This window comes from Rhinatrema bivittatum, chromosome 7 (genome assembly GCF_901001135.1).
Source record: "Rhinatrema bivittatum chromosome 7, aRhiBiv1.1, whole genome shotgun sequence".
Taxonomy (NCBI): domain Eukaryota; kingdom Metazoa; phylum Chordata; class Amphibia; order Gymnophiona; family Rhinatrematidae; genus Rhinatrema; species Rhinatrema bivittatum.
In genome coordinates this window covers 45,454,132-45,470,831 of record NC_042621.1, presented here as the reverse complement: position 1 = coordinate 45,470,831, position 16,700 = coordinate 45,454,132, and the positions used below count along the sequence as shown (strand labels likewise).

The following is a 16,700-nucleotide window of genomic DNA, read 5'->3' as shown; positions in this document are numbered from 1 at the left end:
ACACTGCTGCGGTGTCTCTTCCGGGCCGGCAGGGGGCGCTCTCTTTCCGTGGTGTCTCCTCCGGGCCGGCAGGGGGTGCTATGCAGTTCCGGCCGCTGGCGCGCGCTGGTTGCTGGGAGAAGGTGCTGCTTGGAGCCCGGAAGAGGCCGGAGCGAGCGGCCGGAGCCCGCGAATGAAATGACAACGTCAACTCTGCAGGTAGGAGGGGGGGTCTGAGGCCGGAGTTACCGGGATCCTCCAACACAATTTCTCCTTTCGAATGCGCCGAAGTGTCTGCATGCAACGCCTCCCCCTCTTCATGTATGTGCACACGTGTGTCAGTCCCGCACCTCCCCCTTCTATGTACACAAACGCGACTGTAAGCGGGGGCAGGAGGTGCAGGCACACAGCTCCCGTCTCTCCTCACTGGCTGCGTGCTGGAGCAGGTAGTTTTCCTTGTTCATTCCCCAGCTACCAAATCTGATTGCCCCTGCAGAACAACACTGCAAGAATCTGAGCAAGGCAGAAAACAGCCTGATGCTGAAGGATTTATTCTGTATTTTAGGATTAGGTCTTATAGGATAATATTTATTTAGATGAAACACTTTGCTGGAGGTTGTTGGTAATATTCCAGTTAGAGACTGCATACATACCCGGCACAATATGTAAATATATCTCTGGCGTGTGGTCACTCAAGCAGGAAACCCATCAGTACTAAGCAGACTGCTCGGACAGAGGGCAGTGTGCGCTCCTTCTGATGTATAGTTTGAAACCATTCAGCTCTGTTGTTTAAAGCAATGGTACAGCAGAAAAGAAGAAGCCTGAAACAGGGCGTTGCTGACACCAACACTGCCCATAAGACATTACTACTATTTTACATACATTTCAGGAATCACAGCCTGTGTCTTGCGAAATTTATCTGGAGATTGCAGCCAGCTGCCACACAAGTGTGATTTGCTCTTGATTGTCCAATGGTCATCAGGAGAAGATGGCCTTGAGCCATCACCCAGTAAAAATGTTGCAAGCAGTACGTTTTTTATGGGTAATCATAAGGCTTGGGGATAACTGCATGGAACTGCAAATACTATCCCAAGAAGCTTGCTGGGCAGACTGAATGGGCCATTTGGGCCTTTTCTGCTGTCATTACTATGTTACAATGAGCCTGAGCACATACAAATCTTCGGCAATCCATCATGGTAGGACTGAGAGGAGGGGATCACCTTGCTGGTGGCTGAAAGGAATCAGTAAGTTTTTGCTTGGGACATTGACTTTTTTAAAAGTATTGGGGCAAAGTTAACTATTTGGGAATATTATTTAGTGTGTTTGTGCCTTTAATAGTCAGAAAGGCAGTGAATAAACAAGTTAGACTGTTTGCATTTTTAAATAGTCAATAAGGTAGCAGTAGGTAGGCAGTGAATAAACAAGTTAGACTGTTTGTATTTTTAGTCAGTCAATAAGGTAGCAGTAGATAGTGTGTTTATTTTTAAAAGTCTGCAGAACTGAGTGTTCTGCAGACTTTTAAAGAGCTGACTGTTTGTTTTTAATACTAACTGAGTGCATTGTATTGAAAAAAAAAAAAAAAACCACAAAAAAAAAACCCCCACCAAAAAGTAGCCAGAAGCTAGAAATAAGCTAGGAGCAGTATATACCAAAGTAAAAACGTTGAATAGTTCAGCTCAGTTACTCACCTTGGAAAGGTGTTGAGGTAGTGTGATTGGGTTTGAATAGGGACCAACATTTGTTAATCAAGGGAGCAGTGAGTCACTCAGGCTGACTAACTGAAGTTAGACTGTTTGTATTTCCCAACCCACCCCTAGCTCATCCCTTAATTTATAGGCAGGTGCCACTTTCACAAAAAAAAAAAAACAAAAAACCATCAACAAAAGCTTTATTAAGAATTCGATCAGACCCCGGTAGGCCACTACCAGACACAGAGTGAATTCACTAATACATTTAAAAGAAGTTAGACACATTCCTACTCCCATAGCAACCTAAAACTTAACTAGGAACTGATCAAAATTGAGATGAAGGCAGCAGTCCAGCAGCAAGAGGGGGGCTTCCCAGTCTTTTGCATCGAGTGTTACATGTATGATTTTTTATCCACCGGTGAGAAGTTGTACATGTGCATGCGATGCAAAGAGCTCCTGGCTCTCAGAGAACGAGTCCGATCTCTGGAGGCTAGAGTGGCAGACCTGGAGGAGCTGAGGCAGACAGAGAGGTATATAGATGAGACCTTCAGGGACATAGTAGTCAAGTCCCAACTTCAGACTGGCAGCCCTGGTGCTGCCTTGGAGGAAGAAGGTCTCATAATGGGAGAGCACCAACCAGGTGTAGCAGGAAAGGATCCTGTAGCAAGGACCTGCTCTCTAGGTGATGCATTGTCCTTTCACACTGAGGATATCTCCCCAAGGCCTACTGCCCAGGAGGGAAGGGTTAGGTCGGCCGTCATAGTTGGTGATTCGATTATTAGGAATGTAGATAGCTGGGTGGCTGGTGGGCGTGAGGATCGCCTGGTAACATGCCTACCTGGTGCGAAGGTGGCGGACCTCACGCGTCACCTAGATAGGATTTTAGACAGTGCTGGGGAGGAGCCGGCTGTCGTGGTACACGTGGGCACCAACGACATAGGAAAATGTGGGAGGGAGGTTCTGGAAGACAAATTTAGGCTCTTAGGTAGAAAGATTAAATCCAGAACCTCCAGAGTAGCATTCTCTGAAATGCTCCCTGTTCCACGCGCAGGTCACCAGAGGCAGGCAGAGCTCCGGAGTCTCAATGCGTGGATGAGACGATGGTGCAAGGAAGAGGGATTCAGTTTTGTTAGGAACTGGGGAACCTTTTGGGGGAAGGGGGAGTCTCTTCCGAAGGGATGGGCTCCACCTTAACCAGGGTGGAACCAGACTGCTGGCGCTAACCTTTAAAAAGGAGATAGAGCAGCTTTTAAACTAGAACAAAGGGGAAAGCAGACAGTCGCTCAGCAGCGCATGGTTCGGAGAGAGGTATCTTTAAAGGATACTAATGATGCATTAGAATTAGGGCATCCCAACAGTGAGGTTCCAATAATTAGAAAAGTAGTCCAAGTGCCTGTAACTAAAAACTCACCTGACCTAAAAAATTCTAACTTATCCCTATCAATTAAAAAGCAGAATAAAAATACAAACAAAAAACAAACTTTGAAATGTTTGTATGCTAATGCCAGAAGTCTAAGAAGTAAGATGGGAGAATTAGAATGTATAGCAGTGAATGATGACATAGACTTAATTGGCATCTCAGAGACATGGTGGAAAGAGGACAACCAATGGGACAGTGCTATACCGGGGTACAAATTATATCGCAATGACAGAGAGGAACAGTCGGGAGGAGTTGTGGCACTTTATGTCCGGGATGGCATAGAGTCCAACAGGATAAACATCCTGCATGAGACTAAATACAAAATTGAATCTTTATGGGTAGAAATCCCTTGTGTATCGGGGAAGACTACAGTGATAGGGGTTTCCCTGTACGTACCAGGATCAGTCCAGACTGCTGGGTTATGCCTCCCGTCCAGCAGATGGCGTCAGAGAGAAACTGAAAAGGCACCACTCATATACCCTGGTGCGCCCCTTGCGATCCTTCAGTATATCTCTGACTCCAGCAGATGAGAGAGCATAACCTGCGGTCCTGATCTCCTGTAAATTGGGGAGGGGTTTTCCCTATCAGGTTTGACTTAAGATTTTCTGAGGAATCCTGTGACTAGATCAATGTAATTTTCTGACTGTTAATAGGAGCAATAGCAGGCAAGGCAGGGCTCTGCCCTACAGCCTTTTCCCGGAGTTTTTTCTCTCTGCCCTGCCCAGTGAGAGGAGGGGAGGATTAATCTGTGGGCCAGTCACTCTCCCTCTCCGCCTCCTGAGAAGTTTCATTCCTCGGAGAAGTTAGTCAGACGGGGATACTACACCCTCTGCAGGCTCCACTGTAAATTTGTCTTGTGAGGTATTTACATAGCTGCCGGTAGCAGCGCTATACACGTTTAAAAAAAAAACGAGGTAATTTTTAATTTTTAATTTTAATTTCCCTCTGCCTGCCTTACTCACTGTGGTCTCCGGAAGGGGTGGCTTGTCACCCAGCCCCTTTTCGCGCCGTTTTTGCGCCGTTTTCTTCTTTAAAAAAAAAAAAAAAAATGCCCAGAGGAACAGTTTGTGCTGCATGTGGGGAGCCGGGTCGCCGGCTCTCCCGCGAGGGCCTTTGCTCCCGGTGCCTTCCCGGGGGTGAGGGCTCCTCGCGGGGGGTCAGCCGCGGCTGGGAGCGCTCCCTCACCGCGACTTGGGACACGGTCAGCTTCGGGCAAAACGCAGCAGTCCTCGCTGCCGGTACCAGGGGCGGCGGCCATTTTGGAAAATTTGGCGGCCATTTTAGGAGTGCCTAATAGCGATGCCGTTTCGTCTGAGGAGGGAGAGGACCTCCCGCCGCTGTCCCCACCGGACCTTAGCCCCCACCGACCCCGCGGTTTATCGGGGCTTCTAGATTTGCCACCTATGGGAGCCAAGGGAGGTTCTTTAAAGAGACCTCATCCATTTACCTCACAGTTTGTTCTTTTGCTCCACAAGGCCTATATGGAGGCCGAAGCTGAATGGGAACAGGGTGCTCCTGCCCCAGATAAACGTGGCAAAATTTCTACTAACTTGGGAGGGGACCCAAATCCGGACCCTCCTCCTCCTCCTCTTCCTCCTCCTAAACCTTTACGGCATATAGCTCCGGACCCTATTTCACCGGACCCGCCCGTTCCAGATTCTGGTACGGAGGTGGGGGGTACGCACCCAGCTGACCCAGTTGAAGGGGACGATCCTCTCATACTTCGGTTATTTCATAAAGAAGAATTAGATCCCTTGATCATTCATGTTCTTCAAGAACTAAGAATTCCGGTACCCCAGATTGAAACGAATTCCCAGCCAGGGGATTTTGAGTTAGACGGGCTTCGCACACCCTCACATGCTTTTCCTTTTCACAATAAACTGTTTCAGCTTGTATCCAAGGAATGGGATAATCTGGAGGCAACTCTGAGAGTCAGCCGCGCTATGGATAAGCTGATTCTTTGGAGCTCCTTAGGGTGCCAAAGGTGGATTCGGCGGTCACTGCCATGGCTAAACATACCACCATCCCCGTAACTGGGGGTACGGCCCTTAAGGATCTTCAAGATCGGAAGTTGGAGATGTTGCTTAAGCGAATCTTTGAGGTTTCAGCATTGGGAGTACGGGCGGCTGTTTGCAGTTGTATGGTACAAAGGGCTACCCTTCGCTGGGTACAACAGATGTTGACATCTCAGGATCTGCCTCCGGGGGAAGCTGAGCAAGCAAATCGCATAGAATCCGCGGTGGCCTACGCCGCAGATGCCTTCTATGATCTCCTCCGCACTTCGGCACGGTCTATGTCTTCAGCAGTGTCGGCACGGCGGTTACTCTGGCTGCGTCACTGGGCAGCAGACTCTTCCTCCAAGGCCCAACTCGGTTCCTTTCCTTTTCGGGGCAAACTATTATTTGGCACCGAGTTAGAAGACCTTATTCGATCTTTGGGGGAGAATAAGGTGTTCAAGTTGCCAGAGGACAAGCCGAGATTTTTTCGTCCTTCGGGTACCTTTCGCGGGCGATTTCGCGGGCAGCGCCGTTTTCGATCGGGGAGGGGTTCCTCTTACGCTACAAGACAGCCGTCTATGCGTTCCCAAGCATGGACTCCTTCCTTTCGTGGTAGAAGGCCGGCCCGCGCAGGGGCGTCTCATACCTTCGCCACCTCTAAGGCGGCTCGATGAAGGGACGCAGGTCCATTCCTCCGTCCCGGAGGTCGGAGGATGACTCTCTTACTTTCGGGAGGAATGGGCCGCAATTACCACCGACCAATGGGTCCTCGACATTATAACTCACGGATACGCCTTAGATTTTGCACGGCCCCTGCGCGATTTGTTCCTTATCTCTCCCAGCGGTTCTCTGGTAAAACAACAGCGGATTGCTCAAACCCTGCAGCGGTTGCAGGCGCTGGGAGCAATAGTGCCAGTACTGCCCGCCGAACAACGCACAGGCCGTTATTCCATCTATTTCATCGTTCCCAAAAAGGAGGGCACATTCCGGCCTATTCTGGATCTCAAGCGGGTCAACAAGGCATTGCGCATTCCGCGGTTTCGGATGGAGACCCTGCGCTCAGTCATCGCTGCGGTCCACAAAGGAGAGTATTTGGCTTCCTTAGATCTCACAGAGGCTTACTTGCACATAGGAATACAAGAGTTCCATCAACGATTTCTCCGCTTTATGGTCCTGGGATCTCATTTCCAGTTCTGTGCCCTTCCGTTCGGACTGGCGACCGCTCCGAGAGTATTCACCAAGGTAATGGTGGTGGTGGCAGCGAGCCTTCGGAGGGACGGAGTATTGGTCCACCCGTATTTGGACGACTGCTCATTCGGGCAAAATCGCGTCGTCTCTGCGAAGCCGCAATTCAGACAGTACTCCACCGACTACACTCCTTGGGTTGGGTAGTCAATTATCCCAAGAGCCAACTGATTCCCTCCCAGAATTTGGAATTTTTGGGCGCCTCGTTCGATACAAGAGTGGGAAAGGTTTTCCTGCCGCAGGCAAGGATGGAGCGTCTGATGGCGCACGTTCGTCGTCTCCTAGCCCTTCCCTTGCCAGTGGTATGGGATTATTTACAGGTTCTTGGTTATATGGCGTCCACCCTGGATTTGGTTCCGTGGTCTTTTGCGCATATGCGGCCGCTAGAGAGGGCGCTTCTGTCGGGTTGGGATCCCAAATCAGAGGAGTTTCAGATACCTTTGCCACTCCTACACCCAGCAAGGACCAGTCTACAATGGTGGTTGGATCCGGTCCACTTGCTCCAAGGCATCGATTTGGAACCACCCCAATGGATCATTGTCACGACTGATGCCAGTCTGACGGGGTGGGGAGCAGTCTGTCAGTCTCAGTCCGCTCAGGGACGTTGGACGCTTTCTCAGGCCAAGTGGTCTATCAATCGTTTGGAAACCAGGGCGGTTCGCCTAGCGTTACAGCACTTCCTGCCTTTGATTCGGAACAGAGCAGTTCGGGTTTTGTCCGACAATGCAACCACGGTGGCGTATATAAATCGGCAAGGCGGTACAAGGAGTCTTCCGGTAGCAACCGAAGCCAGCCAATTGATGGATTGGGCAAAGAAGCACCTGTCTCGGATTGCAGCGTCGCACATCGCCGGAGTCGACAACATTCAAGCAGACTATCTCAGCCGGCAGCGACTAGATCCGGGAGAGTGGGAACTATCTCCCGAGGCACTCAGACTCATCAGTCACCGGTGGGGGACCCCCCCGGTTGGACCTCATGGCGACTCGTTCGAATGCCAAGGCAGCTCGCTTCTTCAGTCGCAGAAGGGAACACGGGTCGGAAGGCGTGGACGCGCTAGTTCTTCCCTGGCCCGCGCAAGTTCTTCTGTACGTGTTTCCACCGTGGCCATTGGTGGGAAAAATATTGGTCGGATCGAATCCCACACAGGACCCGTCGTTCTAGTAGCTCCGGAGTGGCCAAGGAGGCCATGGTTCGCCGACCTCATCAACCTAGCGGTGGACGGCCCCTTGCATCTCGGTCATCTGCCTCGGCTCCTACGGCAGGGTCCAGTATTTTTCGACCAGGCCGATCGCTTTTGTCTAGCGGCTTGGCTTATGAGAGGCGGCAATTGAGAAAGAGGGGATATTCTGAGTCGGTCATTACTACTCTTCTACAGGCTCGGAAGCCCTCTACCTCGGTTGCTTATGTCAGGGTATGGAAAGTTTTTGACTCTTGGTGCCAGGGTTTGAAAGTGTCGTCGCGGCAGGCTACGGTCTCTCATATTCTGGCTTTTTTGCAAGAGGGTCTAAAGAAAGGTTTGTCCTATAATTCTCTTCGTGTGCAGGTGGCAGCCTTAGGCTGTTACCGCGGTAAACTTGACGGACTTTCCATTGCCATGCACCCGGACGTTGCACGATTTTTAAAAGGAGTTAAACATTTGCGACCTCCGGTACGCCCTATCTGTCCTTCTTGGAGTTTAAATTTGGTTCTCCGGGGTCTATGCACTTCTTCGTTTGAACCGCTACGAAGGGCTACTCTCAAAGATCTCACTCTCAAAACAGTTTTTCTTGTCGCTATTTGTTCTGCTCGCAGAATCTCTGAACTTCAGGCGTTATCTTGTAGAGAACCTTTTCTCCGTATTTCTGATTCGGGGGTTTCTCTGCGTACCGTTCCTTCCTTTTTGCCTAAGGTAGTTTCCGCCTTTCACGTCAACCAGACTGTGGACCTACCGGCCTTTGCGGTGGACGGTGCTGAGGTGTCTCGGCACCCGGAGCTTCGCAGGTTGGATGTTCGAAGGACACTCTTACGGTACCTGGACATTACCAACCCTTTTCGGTTGTCTGATCATCTTTTTGTCTTGTGGAATGGTCCAAAGAAAGGGAATAAAGCTTCCAAGGCTACTATAGCCCGCTGGTTGAAGGAGGCGATTGTTTCTACTTACATTTCTCAAGGTCGCGCCGTTCCGGACGGTCTTAAGGCTCATTCTCTGCGTTCCCAAGCGGCGTCTTGGGCAGAGAGTGGTTTTATTTCCTCTCAGGAAATTTGCCGGGCGGCTACTTGGAAGTCGTTGCACACTTTTGCTAGACATTACCGATTGGACGTCCATGCTCCGCCGGTAGACTCGTTTGGCAGTGGTGTGCTTCGTGCGGGACTGTCAGGATCCCACCCCGTTTAGGGCAGCTTGGGTACTTCCCAGCAGTCTGGACTGATCCTGGTACGTACAGGGAAAGGAAAATTATGTTCTTACCTGATAATTTTCGTTCCTGTAGTACCAAGGATCAGTCCAGACGCCCGCCCATGTCAGTGCAGAGTCCCGCGTCTGTCGTGTTTCATTTTCAGATTCCATTGTTTTTTCCGAGCACTTGTTCTATTTTTCATATGGTTATGTTTCATGGCTTTTGCCTGGTTTCCTCGTTTTCCACATGTTCATATTTATCTTGATCTAGTCACAGAGTTTGCCATTGTTCCTAAATTCATACTGCTTTGTTATGGATTATACTGAAGGATCGCAGGGGGCGCACCAGGGTATATGAGTGGTGCCTTTTCAGTTTCTCTCTGACTCCATCTGCTGGACGGGAGGCATAACCCAGCAGTCTGGACTGATCCTTGGTACTACAGGAACGAAAATTATCAGGTAAGAATATAATTTTCCTATACTACCGTCCACCTGGTCAAGATGGTGAGATGGACAGTGAAATGCTAAGAGAAATTAGGGAAGCTAACCAAATTGGTAGTGCAGTAATAATGGGAGACTTCAATTACCCCAATATAGACTGGGTAAATGTATCATCGGGTCACACTAGAGAGATAACGTTCCTGGATGGAATAAATGATAGCTTTATGGAGCAATTGGTTCAGGAACCGACGAGAGAGGGAGCAATTTTAGATCTAATTCTCAGTGGAGCACAGGACTTGGTGAGAGAGGTAACGGTGGTGGGGCCGCTTGGCAATAGTGATCATAACATGATCAAATTTGATTTAATGACTGGAAAAGGAACAGTGTGCAAATCCAAGGCTCTCGTGCTAAACTTTCAAAAGGGAAACTTTGATAAAATGAGAAAAATTATTAGAAAAAAACTGAAAGGAGCAGCTACAAAAGTAAAAAATGTCCAAGAGGCATGGTCATTGTTAAAAAATACCATTCTAGAAGCACAGACCAGATGTATTCCACACATTAAGAAAGGTGGAAAGAAGGCAAAACGATTACCAGCATGGTTAAAAGGGGAGGTGAAAGAAGCTATTTTAGCCAAAAGATCTTCATTCAAAAATTGGAAGAAGGATCCAACAGAAGAAAATAGGATAAAGCATAAACGTTGGCAAGTTAAACGTAAGACATTGATAAGACAGGCTAAGAGAGAATTTGAAAAGAAGTTGGCTGTAGAGGCAAAAACTCACAGTAAAAACTTTTTTAAATATATCCGAAGCAGAAAGCCTGTGAGGGAGTCAGTTGGACCGTTAGATGATCGAGGGGTTAAAGGGGCACTTAGAGAAGATAAGGCCATCGCGGAAAGATTAAATAATTTCTTTGCTTCGGTGTTTACTGAAGAGGATGTTGGGGAGGTACCCGTAATGGAGAAGGTTTTCATGGGTAATGATTCAGATGGACTGAATCAAATCACGGTGAACCTAGAAGATGTGGTAGGCCTGATTGACAAACTGAAGAGTAGTAAATCACCTGGACCGGATGGTATACACCCCAGAGTTCTGAAGGAACTAAAAAATGAAATTTCAGACCTATTAGTAAAAATTTGTAACTTATCATTAAAATCATCCATTGTACCTGAAGACTGGAGGATAGCAAATGTAACCCCAATATTTAAAAAGGGCTCCAGGGGCGATCCGGGAAACTACAGACCGGTTAGCCTGACTTCAGTGCCAGGAAAAATAGTAGAAAGTGTTCTAAACATCAAAATCACAGAACATATAGAAAGACATGGTTTAATGGAACAAAGTCAGCATGGCTTTACCCAGGGCAAGTCTTGCCTCACAAATCTGCTTCACCTTTTTGAAGGAGTTAATAAACATGTGGATAAAGGTGAACCGGTAGATATAGTATACTTGGATTTTCAGAAGGCGTTTGACAAAGTTCCTCATGAGAGGCTTCTAGGAAAAATAAAAAGTCATGGGATAGGTGGCGATGTCCTTTCGTGGATTGCAAACTGGCTAAAAGACAGGAAACAGAGAGTAGGATTGAATGGGCAATTTTCTCAGTGGAAGGGAGTGGACAGTGGAGTGCCTCAGGGATCTGTATTGGGACCCTTACTGTTCAATATATTTATAAATGATCTGGAAAGAAATACGACGAGTGAAATAATCAAATTTGCAGATGACACAAAATTGTTCAGAGTAGTTAAATCACAAGCAGATTGTGATAAATTGCAGGAAGACCTTGTGAGACTGGAAAATTGGGCATCCAAATGGCAGATGAAATTTAATGTGGATAAGTGCAAGGTGATGCATATAGGGAAAAATAACCCATGCTATAATTACACAATTTTGGGTTCCATATTAGGTGCTACAACCCAAGAAAGAGATCTAGGCGTGATAGTGGATAGCACATTGAAATCGTCGGTGCAGTGTGCTGCGGCAGTCAAAAAAGCAAACAGTGTTGGGAATTATTAGAAAAGGAATGGTGAATAAAACGGAAAATGTCATAATGCCTCTGTATCGCTCCATGGTGAGACCGCACCTTGAATACTGTGTACAATTCTGGTCGCCGCATCTCAAAAAAGATATAATTGCGATGGAGAAGGTACAGAGAAGGGCTACCAAAATGATAAGGGGAATGGAACAACTCCCCTATGAGGAAAGACTAAAGAGGTTAGGACTTTTCAGCTTGGAAAAGAGACGACTGAGGGGGGATATGATAGAGGTGTTTAAAATCATGAGAGGTCTAGAATGGGTAGATGTGAATCGGTTATTTACTCTTTCGGATAGTAGAAAGACTAGGGGGCACTCCATGAAGTTAGCATGGGGCACATTTAAAACTAATCGGAGAAAGTTCTTTTTACTCAACGCACAATTAAACTCTGGAATTTGTTGCCAGAGAATGTGGTTCGTGCAGTTAGTATAGCTGTGTTTAAAAAAGGATTGGATAAGTTCTTGGAGGAGAAGTCCATTACCTGCTATTAAGTTCACTTAGGGGTAGATTTTAAAAGAAGCGCGATCAGCCTACTTTTGCTTGCGCATCAGACTCAAGCAAAAGTACGCTGGATTTTAGTAGATACGCGCGGAGCCGCGCGTATCCACTAAAATCCTGGATCGGCGCGCGCAAGGCTATCGATTTTGTATAGCCTGCGCGCGCCGAGCCGCGCTGCCTCCCCCCGTTCCCTCCAAGGCCGCTCCGAAATCGGAGCGGCCTCGGAGGGAACTTTCCTTTGCCCTCCCCTCACCTTACCCTCCCTTCCCCTACCTAACCCACCCACCCGGCCCTGTCTACACCCCCCCCTTACCGTTGTCGGGGGATTTACGCCTCCCGGAGGGAGACGTAAATCCCCGCGCGCCAGCGGGCCTGCTGCGCGTTGGGCCGCGACCTGGGGGCGGGTACGGAGGGCGCGGCCACGCCCCCGGGCCATAGCCACGCCCCCGGGCCATAGCCACGCCCCGTACCCGCCCCCAAAACGCGGCCGACACGCCCCCGAAACGCCGCGTCGACCGGGCCCGCTCCCCGACACGCCCCCGACACGCCCCCCTCCGAAAACCCCGGGACGTACGCGAGTCCCGGGGTCTGCGCGCGCCGGTAGGCCTATGTAAAATAGGCTTACCGGCGCGCAGGGCCCTGCTCGCCTAAATCCGCCCGGTTTTGGGCGGATTTAGGCGAGCAGGGCGCTGAAAATCCGCCCCTTAGAGAATAGCCACTGCCATTAGCAATGGTTACATGGAATAGACTTAGTTTTTGGGTACTTGCCAGGTTCTTATGGCCTGGATTGGCCACTGTTGGTAACAGGATGCTGGGCTTGATGGACCCTTGGTCTGACCCAGTATGGCATTTTCTTATGTTCTTATCTGTGGGTCTATATATCACTGATTAAATTTGTCCCTGAGCGGCAATGCAAGCACTGATGCTGAGGATGTCCTTGAAACATTTTATCTGTCTTCCTCTTGTGTATACCTTGACTGAACTGGAAGGATAAAACTTGCTTTGGTAGACTGGAGTTGCACATCCAGACCACATGGCCAGCCAGTGAAGCTGAAATAGTACCTGAATGTAATCCACTTTGAAGTGCCTGAAAAGCGGAATATAAATTAAATAAATAATATAAATACTTATGGTTGCTTGCATCTGTCTTTGGACTGGATTTTTATTTATTTATTTAAAACATTTCTATACCGGCCTTCATGAATGGGATTCATATCAGGCCGGTTTACATGGAACAGGGGAAACCAGAAGTAAAAATAAAACTAAGTAAACATAAATAAGAAAAGTCGAAAAATCAAAGTTACAATAAACAGGGGTATTGAACTTGGGAGCTAGTGTAGCTAGGAATAAGTGAAGTAGGAGTAAGAGCGATAGAGATTAACTAGGTAATTATCAACTAATATGTTATGAAATTAATAGATATTAAGTTCCTTGATCTGGGTATGCTGAGTTAATTTGTGTTAGGGGAAGGCTTGGAGGAAAAGCCACGTCTTAAGTTTCCTTCGGAAGGTGTGGAGGCATGGTTCCAGTCTTAGATCAGTCGGTAGTTTGTTCCAGAGGACTGGTCCTGCTGTAGAGAAGGAACGTTCTTTGGTGGTTGTTAGCCGGGTGGATTTGGTAGGTGGGACTTGCAGCATTCCTTTATATGCCTCTCTGATGGGCCTGTTTGAGTGGAGCCTGAAGGTCTAGGGTGAGTTGTTTGTGAATGGTTTTATGTATTATGGTGAGTGCTTTATGTTGAATTCTGTATTTTATTGGCAGCCAGTGTAGGTTACGGAGGATAGGGGTAATGTGGGCGCTTCGGTTAGTGTTAGTTAAGATTCTGGCTGCTACGTTCTGGAGCATTTGTAGCGGTTTTGTTGCCGATTGTCTAGTATGACTCCTAAATCTCTTGTGTGAGAAATATGTGTGTCCGGGGAAGTAGAATCGGTGTTAGTCAAGTGTTCAGGGGAGATGAGCAGGATTTCTGTCTTGGATGCGTTGAGCACCAGGTTCAGGCTGGAAAGGAGACTTTTTATGGATTTCAAACAATTTTCCCAGTAATTGAGTGTTTTTGTCAGGGTTTCTTTTATGGGGATCAATATCTGAACGTCATCTGCGTAGAGGTAGTATGTTAATTGTAGGTTAGTGAGTAGTTGGCAGAGGGGTAGTAAGTAGATATTGAAAAGGGTTGGAGATAGTGATGAGCCTTGTGGAACGCCTAGCGTTGATATATAACTTGGTGATTCTATGTTGTTGACTCTCACCTTGTAGCTTCTATTGTTGAGGAATGAGTTGAACCAATTGAGGGCAAGACCCGTGATTCCAATTTCTGAAAGACGATTTAGGAGAATGGCATGGTTTACCGTATCGAATGCCGATGAGATATCTAGAAGGACCAGTAGGTATGCAAGCCCTTTGTCTAGTCCCATGAGGATGTGGTCTGATAGTGAGATGAGGAGGGTTTCTGTGCTGGCTGATTTTCGGAAGCCATACTGTGCAGGGTAAAGAATTTTATTTTCCTCAAGGAAGTCAGAGAGTTGTGTGTTAACAACTTTCTCTGTGAGCTTCGCTAGTAACGGCAGGTTCGATATGGGTCTGAAGTTGGCGAGTTCTTTTGTGTCTAGATTGGGTTTCTTTAGGAGGGGTTTGAGAGATGCTGTTTTTAGCTCGTCGGGGTAGATTCCTTGGGCCAGGGAGCAGTTTATGATATTGGTAAGTGAACTGGAGATGGTGCTGGGGATGAGAAGCAGAAGTTTTGTAGGGATGTGGTCTGTCGGATGGCTGGAGGGTTTCATTTTTTTGAGAACGGATTCTATCTCCATGGTGGTAGTAGGTTCGAAGGAGTCAAGGGTGTTTCTGGGGTGATAGATGGTGTTGGAGTTGAAAACTGGGGTTATTGTATTAGTGGGGAGAAGTGCCAATGTGTTTGCAATTTTATCCTGAAAGAAGCGTGCAAGATCATTGGCTTTAGATTGAGCCTGTTCATCAGGGATGGTGGGGGCAGAGGGTTTTGTGAGTTGTGAAACAAAAGAAAACAGAGCCTTGGCATCATATTGTATATCATGGATTCTGTTTGCGTAGAATTCCTTTTTAGTCTGTAGCAGAGAGGTCTTGTAGAGATGGAGGAAGCGTTTGTAGTCTGATAGAGTTTTGGTGTTAGGATTTTTACGCCATGTGACTTCTTTATGTCTGAGGTCTAGCTTCATTTGTTTAAGTTCTGGGGAGAACCATGGTTGTTTCGTTTTTTGTGACCAATTGATGATTTTTGTCATTTTCGGGCATAGTTTGTTGGCAATTGTTTCCGTGATATTGCTCCAAGTGAAAAGCGCAGAGTTGGGGTTGGAGCAGTCCAAATTAGGGAGATCTTTAGTTAGCTGTTCGCTAAGAGTGTCAGAAGGGCATAATTTCCGGAAATGAATGGTAGATTGAGGCTGAGTTTTTGCAGGATTTACTTTGGTAGTGAGAGTAGTTGATATCAGGGAGTGGTCTGACCAGGGTACAGGGGTGCAGACTGGAGCATTCTTGTGAGACAGGTTTGAGTTGATGAATATGAGGTCCAGTGTGTGACCAGCTTTGTGGGTAGGTTTGTTGATGATTTGTTCAAAACCCATTGCTCTAAGAGTGGAGAGGAAGGTATCGCAGATAGGAGAGAGTGGCGAGGCATCGACATGGAGATTGAAATCCCCCAATATCATAGCCGGTAAGTCTGTATTTATGTATTTGGCAATCGTTTCTATGAGAGGGGAGACTTCAGTGTCCAATATTCCTGGTGGGGCGTAGACTAGGAGAATTTGGATGTGTTTTGACTTGAATAAACCTAGTTCCAGTTTTTTTGAGGAAGATTTGACAGGTTGCTGTGTTAGATGGAGTTCTTTCTTAGTAGCTAGTAAAAGTCCTCCTCCTCTTTTTTTGGGTCTTGGGATTGAGAAGAAGTCGTAGAGGTGTATCGGTAGTTGGTTTATCAGGGGGATGTCGGAACTTTTTAACCAGGTTTCTGTGATGGCACAGATGTCTGGTTTGGAATCCAGCAGAAAATCATTGAGGATGTGGGTTTTCTTAGTGAGGGATTGGGCATTGAAAAGTGTCAGAGAAAATAACGTGAATCCTAAAAGTTGGGTGAGAGGTGAAATCATGATAGGGATGAGAGATCTCTTAGCTTGGTTCACGGGTCGTAGTAGAGGTCTCAAGTTAAGAGAGACGTGGCGATGAATAATCGGGATGGGGTAGGTTAGCATGTTGGCTCGGTGGATTGACTCCGCTGTAGATGTAAGGAATAGTTGAGGGTTGATTATGAGTTTGAGTTGCTTGCTTCTTTCGCTGGTTGAGTGTTGGCAGGGTGAAAGCTGTAAAGGACGATTGCTGCTCCAATGGTTGAGTGCTGGAGGGGTGAGTGCTGTGAAGGATGATTGCTTCTTTCACTGGTTGAGTGCTATCGGGGTGAGTGCTGTGAAGGATGATTGTTGTATCTGCTGAGGTCCTCCTCTGTATGGTCCTCCGCTGGTTGGATGCTGGAGGGGTGAGTGCTGTGAAGGATGATTGTTGTATCTGCTGAGGTCCTCCGCTGTATGGTCCTCCGCTGGTTGAGAGCTAGAGGGGTGACTGCTGTGAAGTGCTAGAGGGGTGAGTGCTGGAGGGGTGGCTGCTGTGAAGGATGATTGTTGTATCCGCTGAAGGTCCTCAAAATAAGATTAGGGAGTGAGTAGTTGTGAGGGATGGCTAGGCAAGGGGTGTGAATAGTTGGAAGATCTGTGGGCTCAAACGCCGTTGGAGCACTGAGATTAAAGTTTAAGGTGCTTCAGTATGCTATCTGTATGGTCTGGTACTTTACAGTGTCTGTGTTTGACGCTCGCAGATTGCTTGTAGATTGGAGCTGGAGACTGTCATATTTATATAAAGTGTATACACCTAGAGGGTAGTCGGTGCCGTTTGCGTGAGGCTTTGCTATTGTTGATTGATTGCCGTGGTTATAGTTGCTTCGCTGCAGGTTGGAGTATATAAGATCCGCTGTAAGTTATTAGGATTTATTTGGTTGTATCTATTTCATGCAATGG

At 47.6% G+C, this 16,700-nt stretch overlaps 1 protein-coding gene across 1 annotated transcript in view; it reads left to right on the top strand.

Annotated features, from left to right (window-relative positions):
* The first annotated feature begins 3 nt into the window (after positions 1-3).
* The window catches only part of VPS4A (vacuolar protein sorting 4 homolog A), a 192,183-nt gene continuing 175,486 nt past the window's right edge, over positions 4-16,700 (top strand). Inside the window, exon 1 of the mRNA XM_029608314.1 lies at positions 4-198. Coding sequence (XP_029464174.1) covers positions 178-198 — 21 coding nt within the window. The 5' untranslated portion in view covers positions 4-177. The remainder of the gene's footprint in view (positions 199-16,700) is intronic.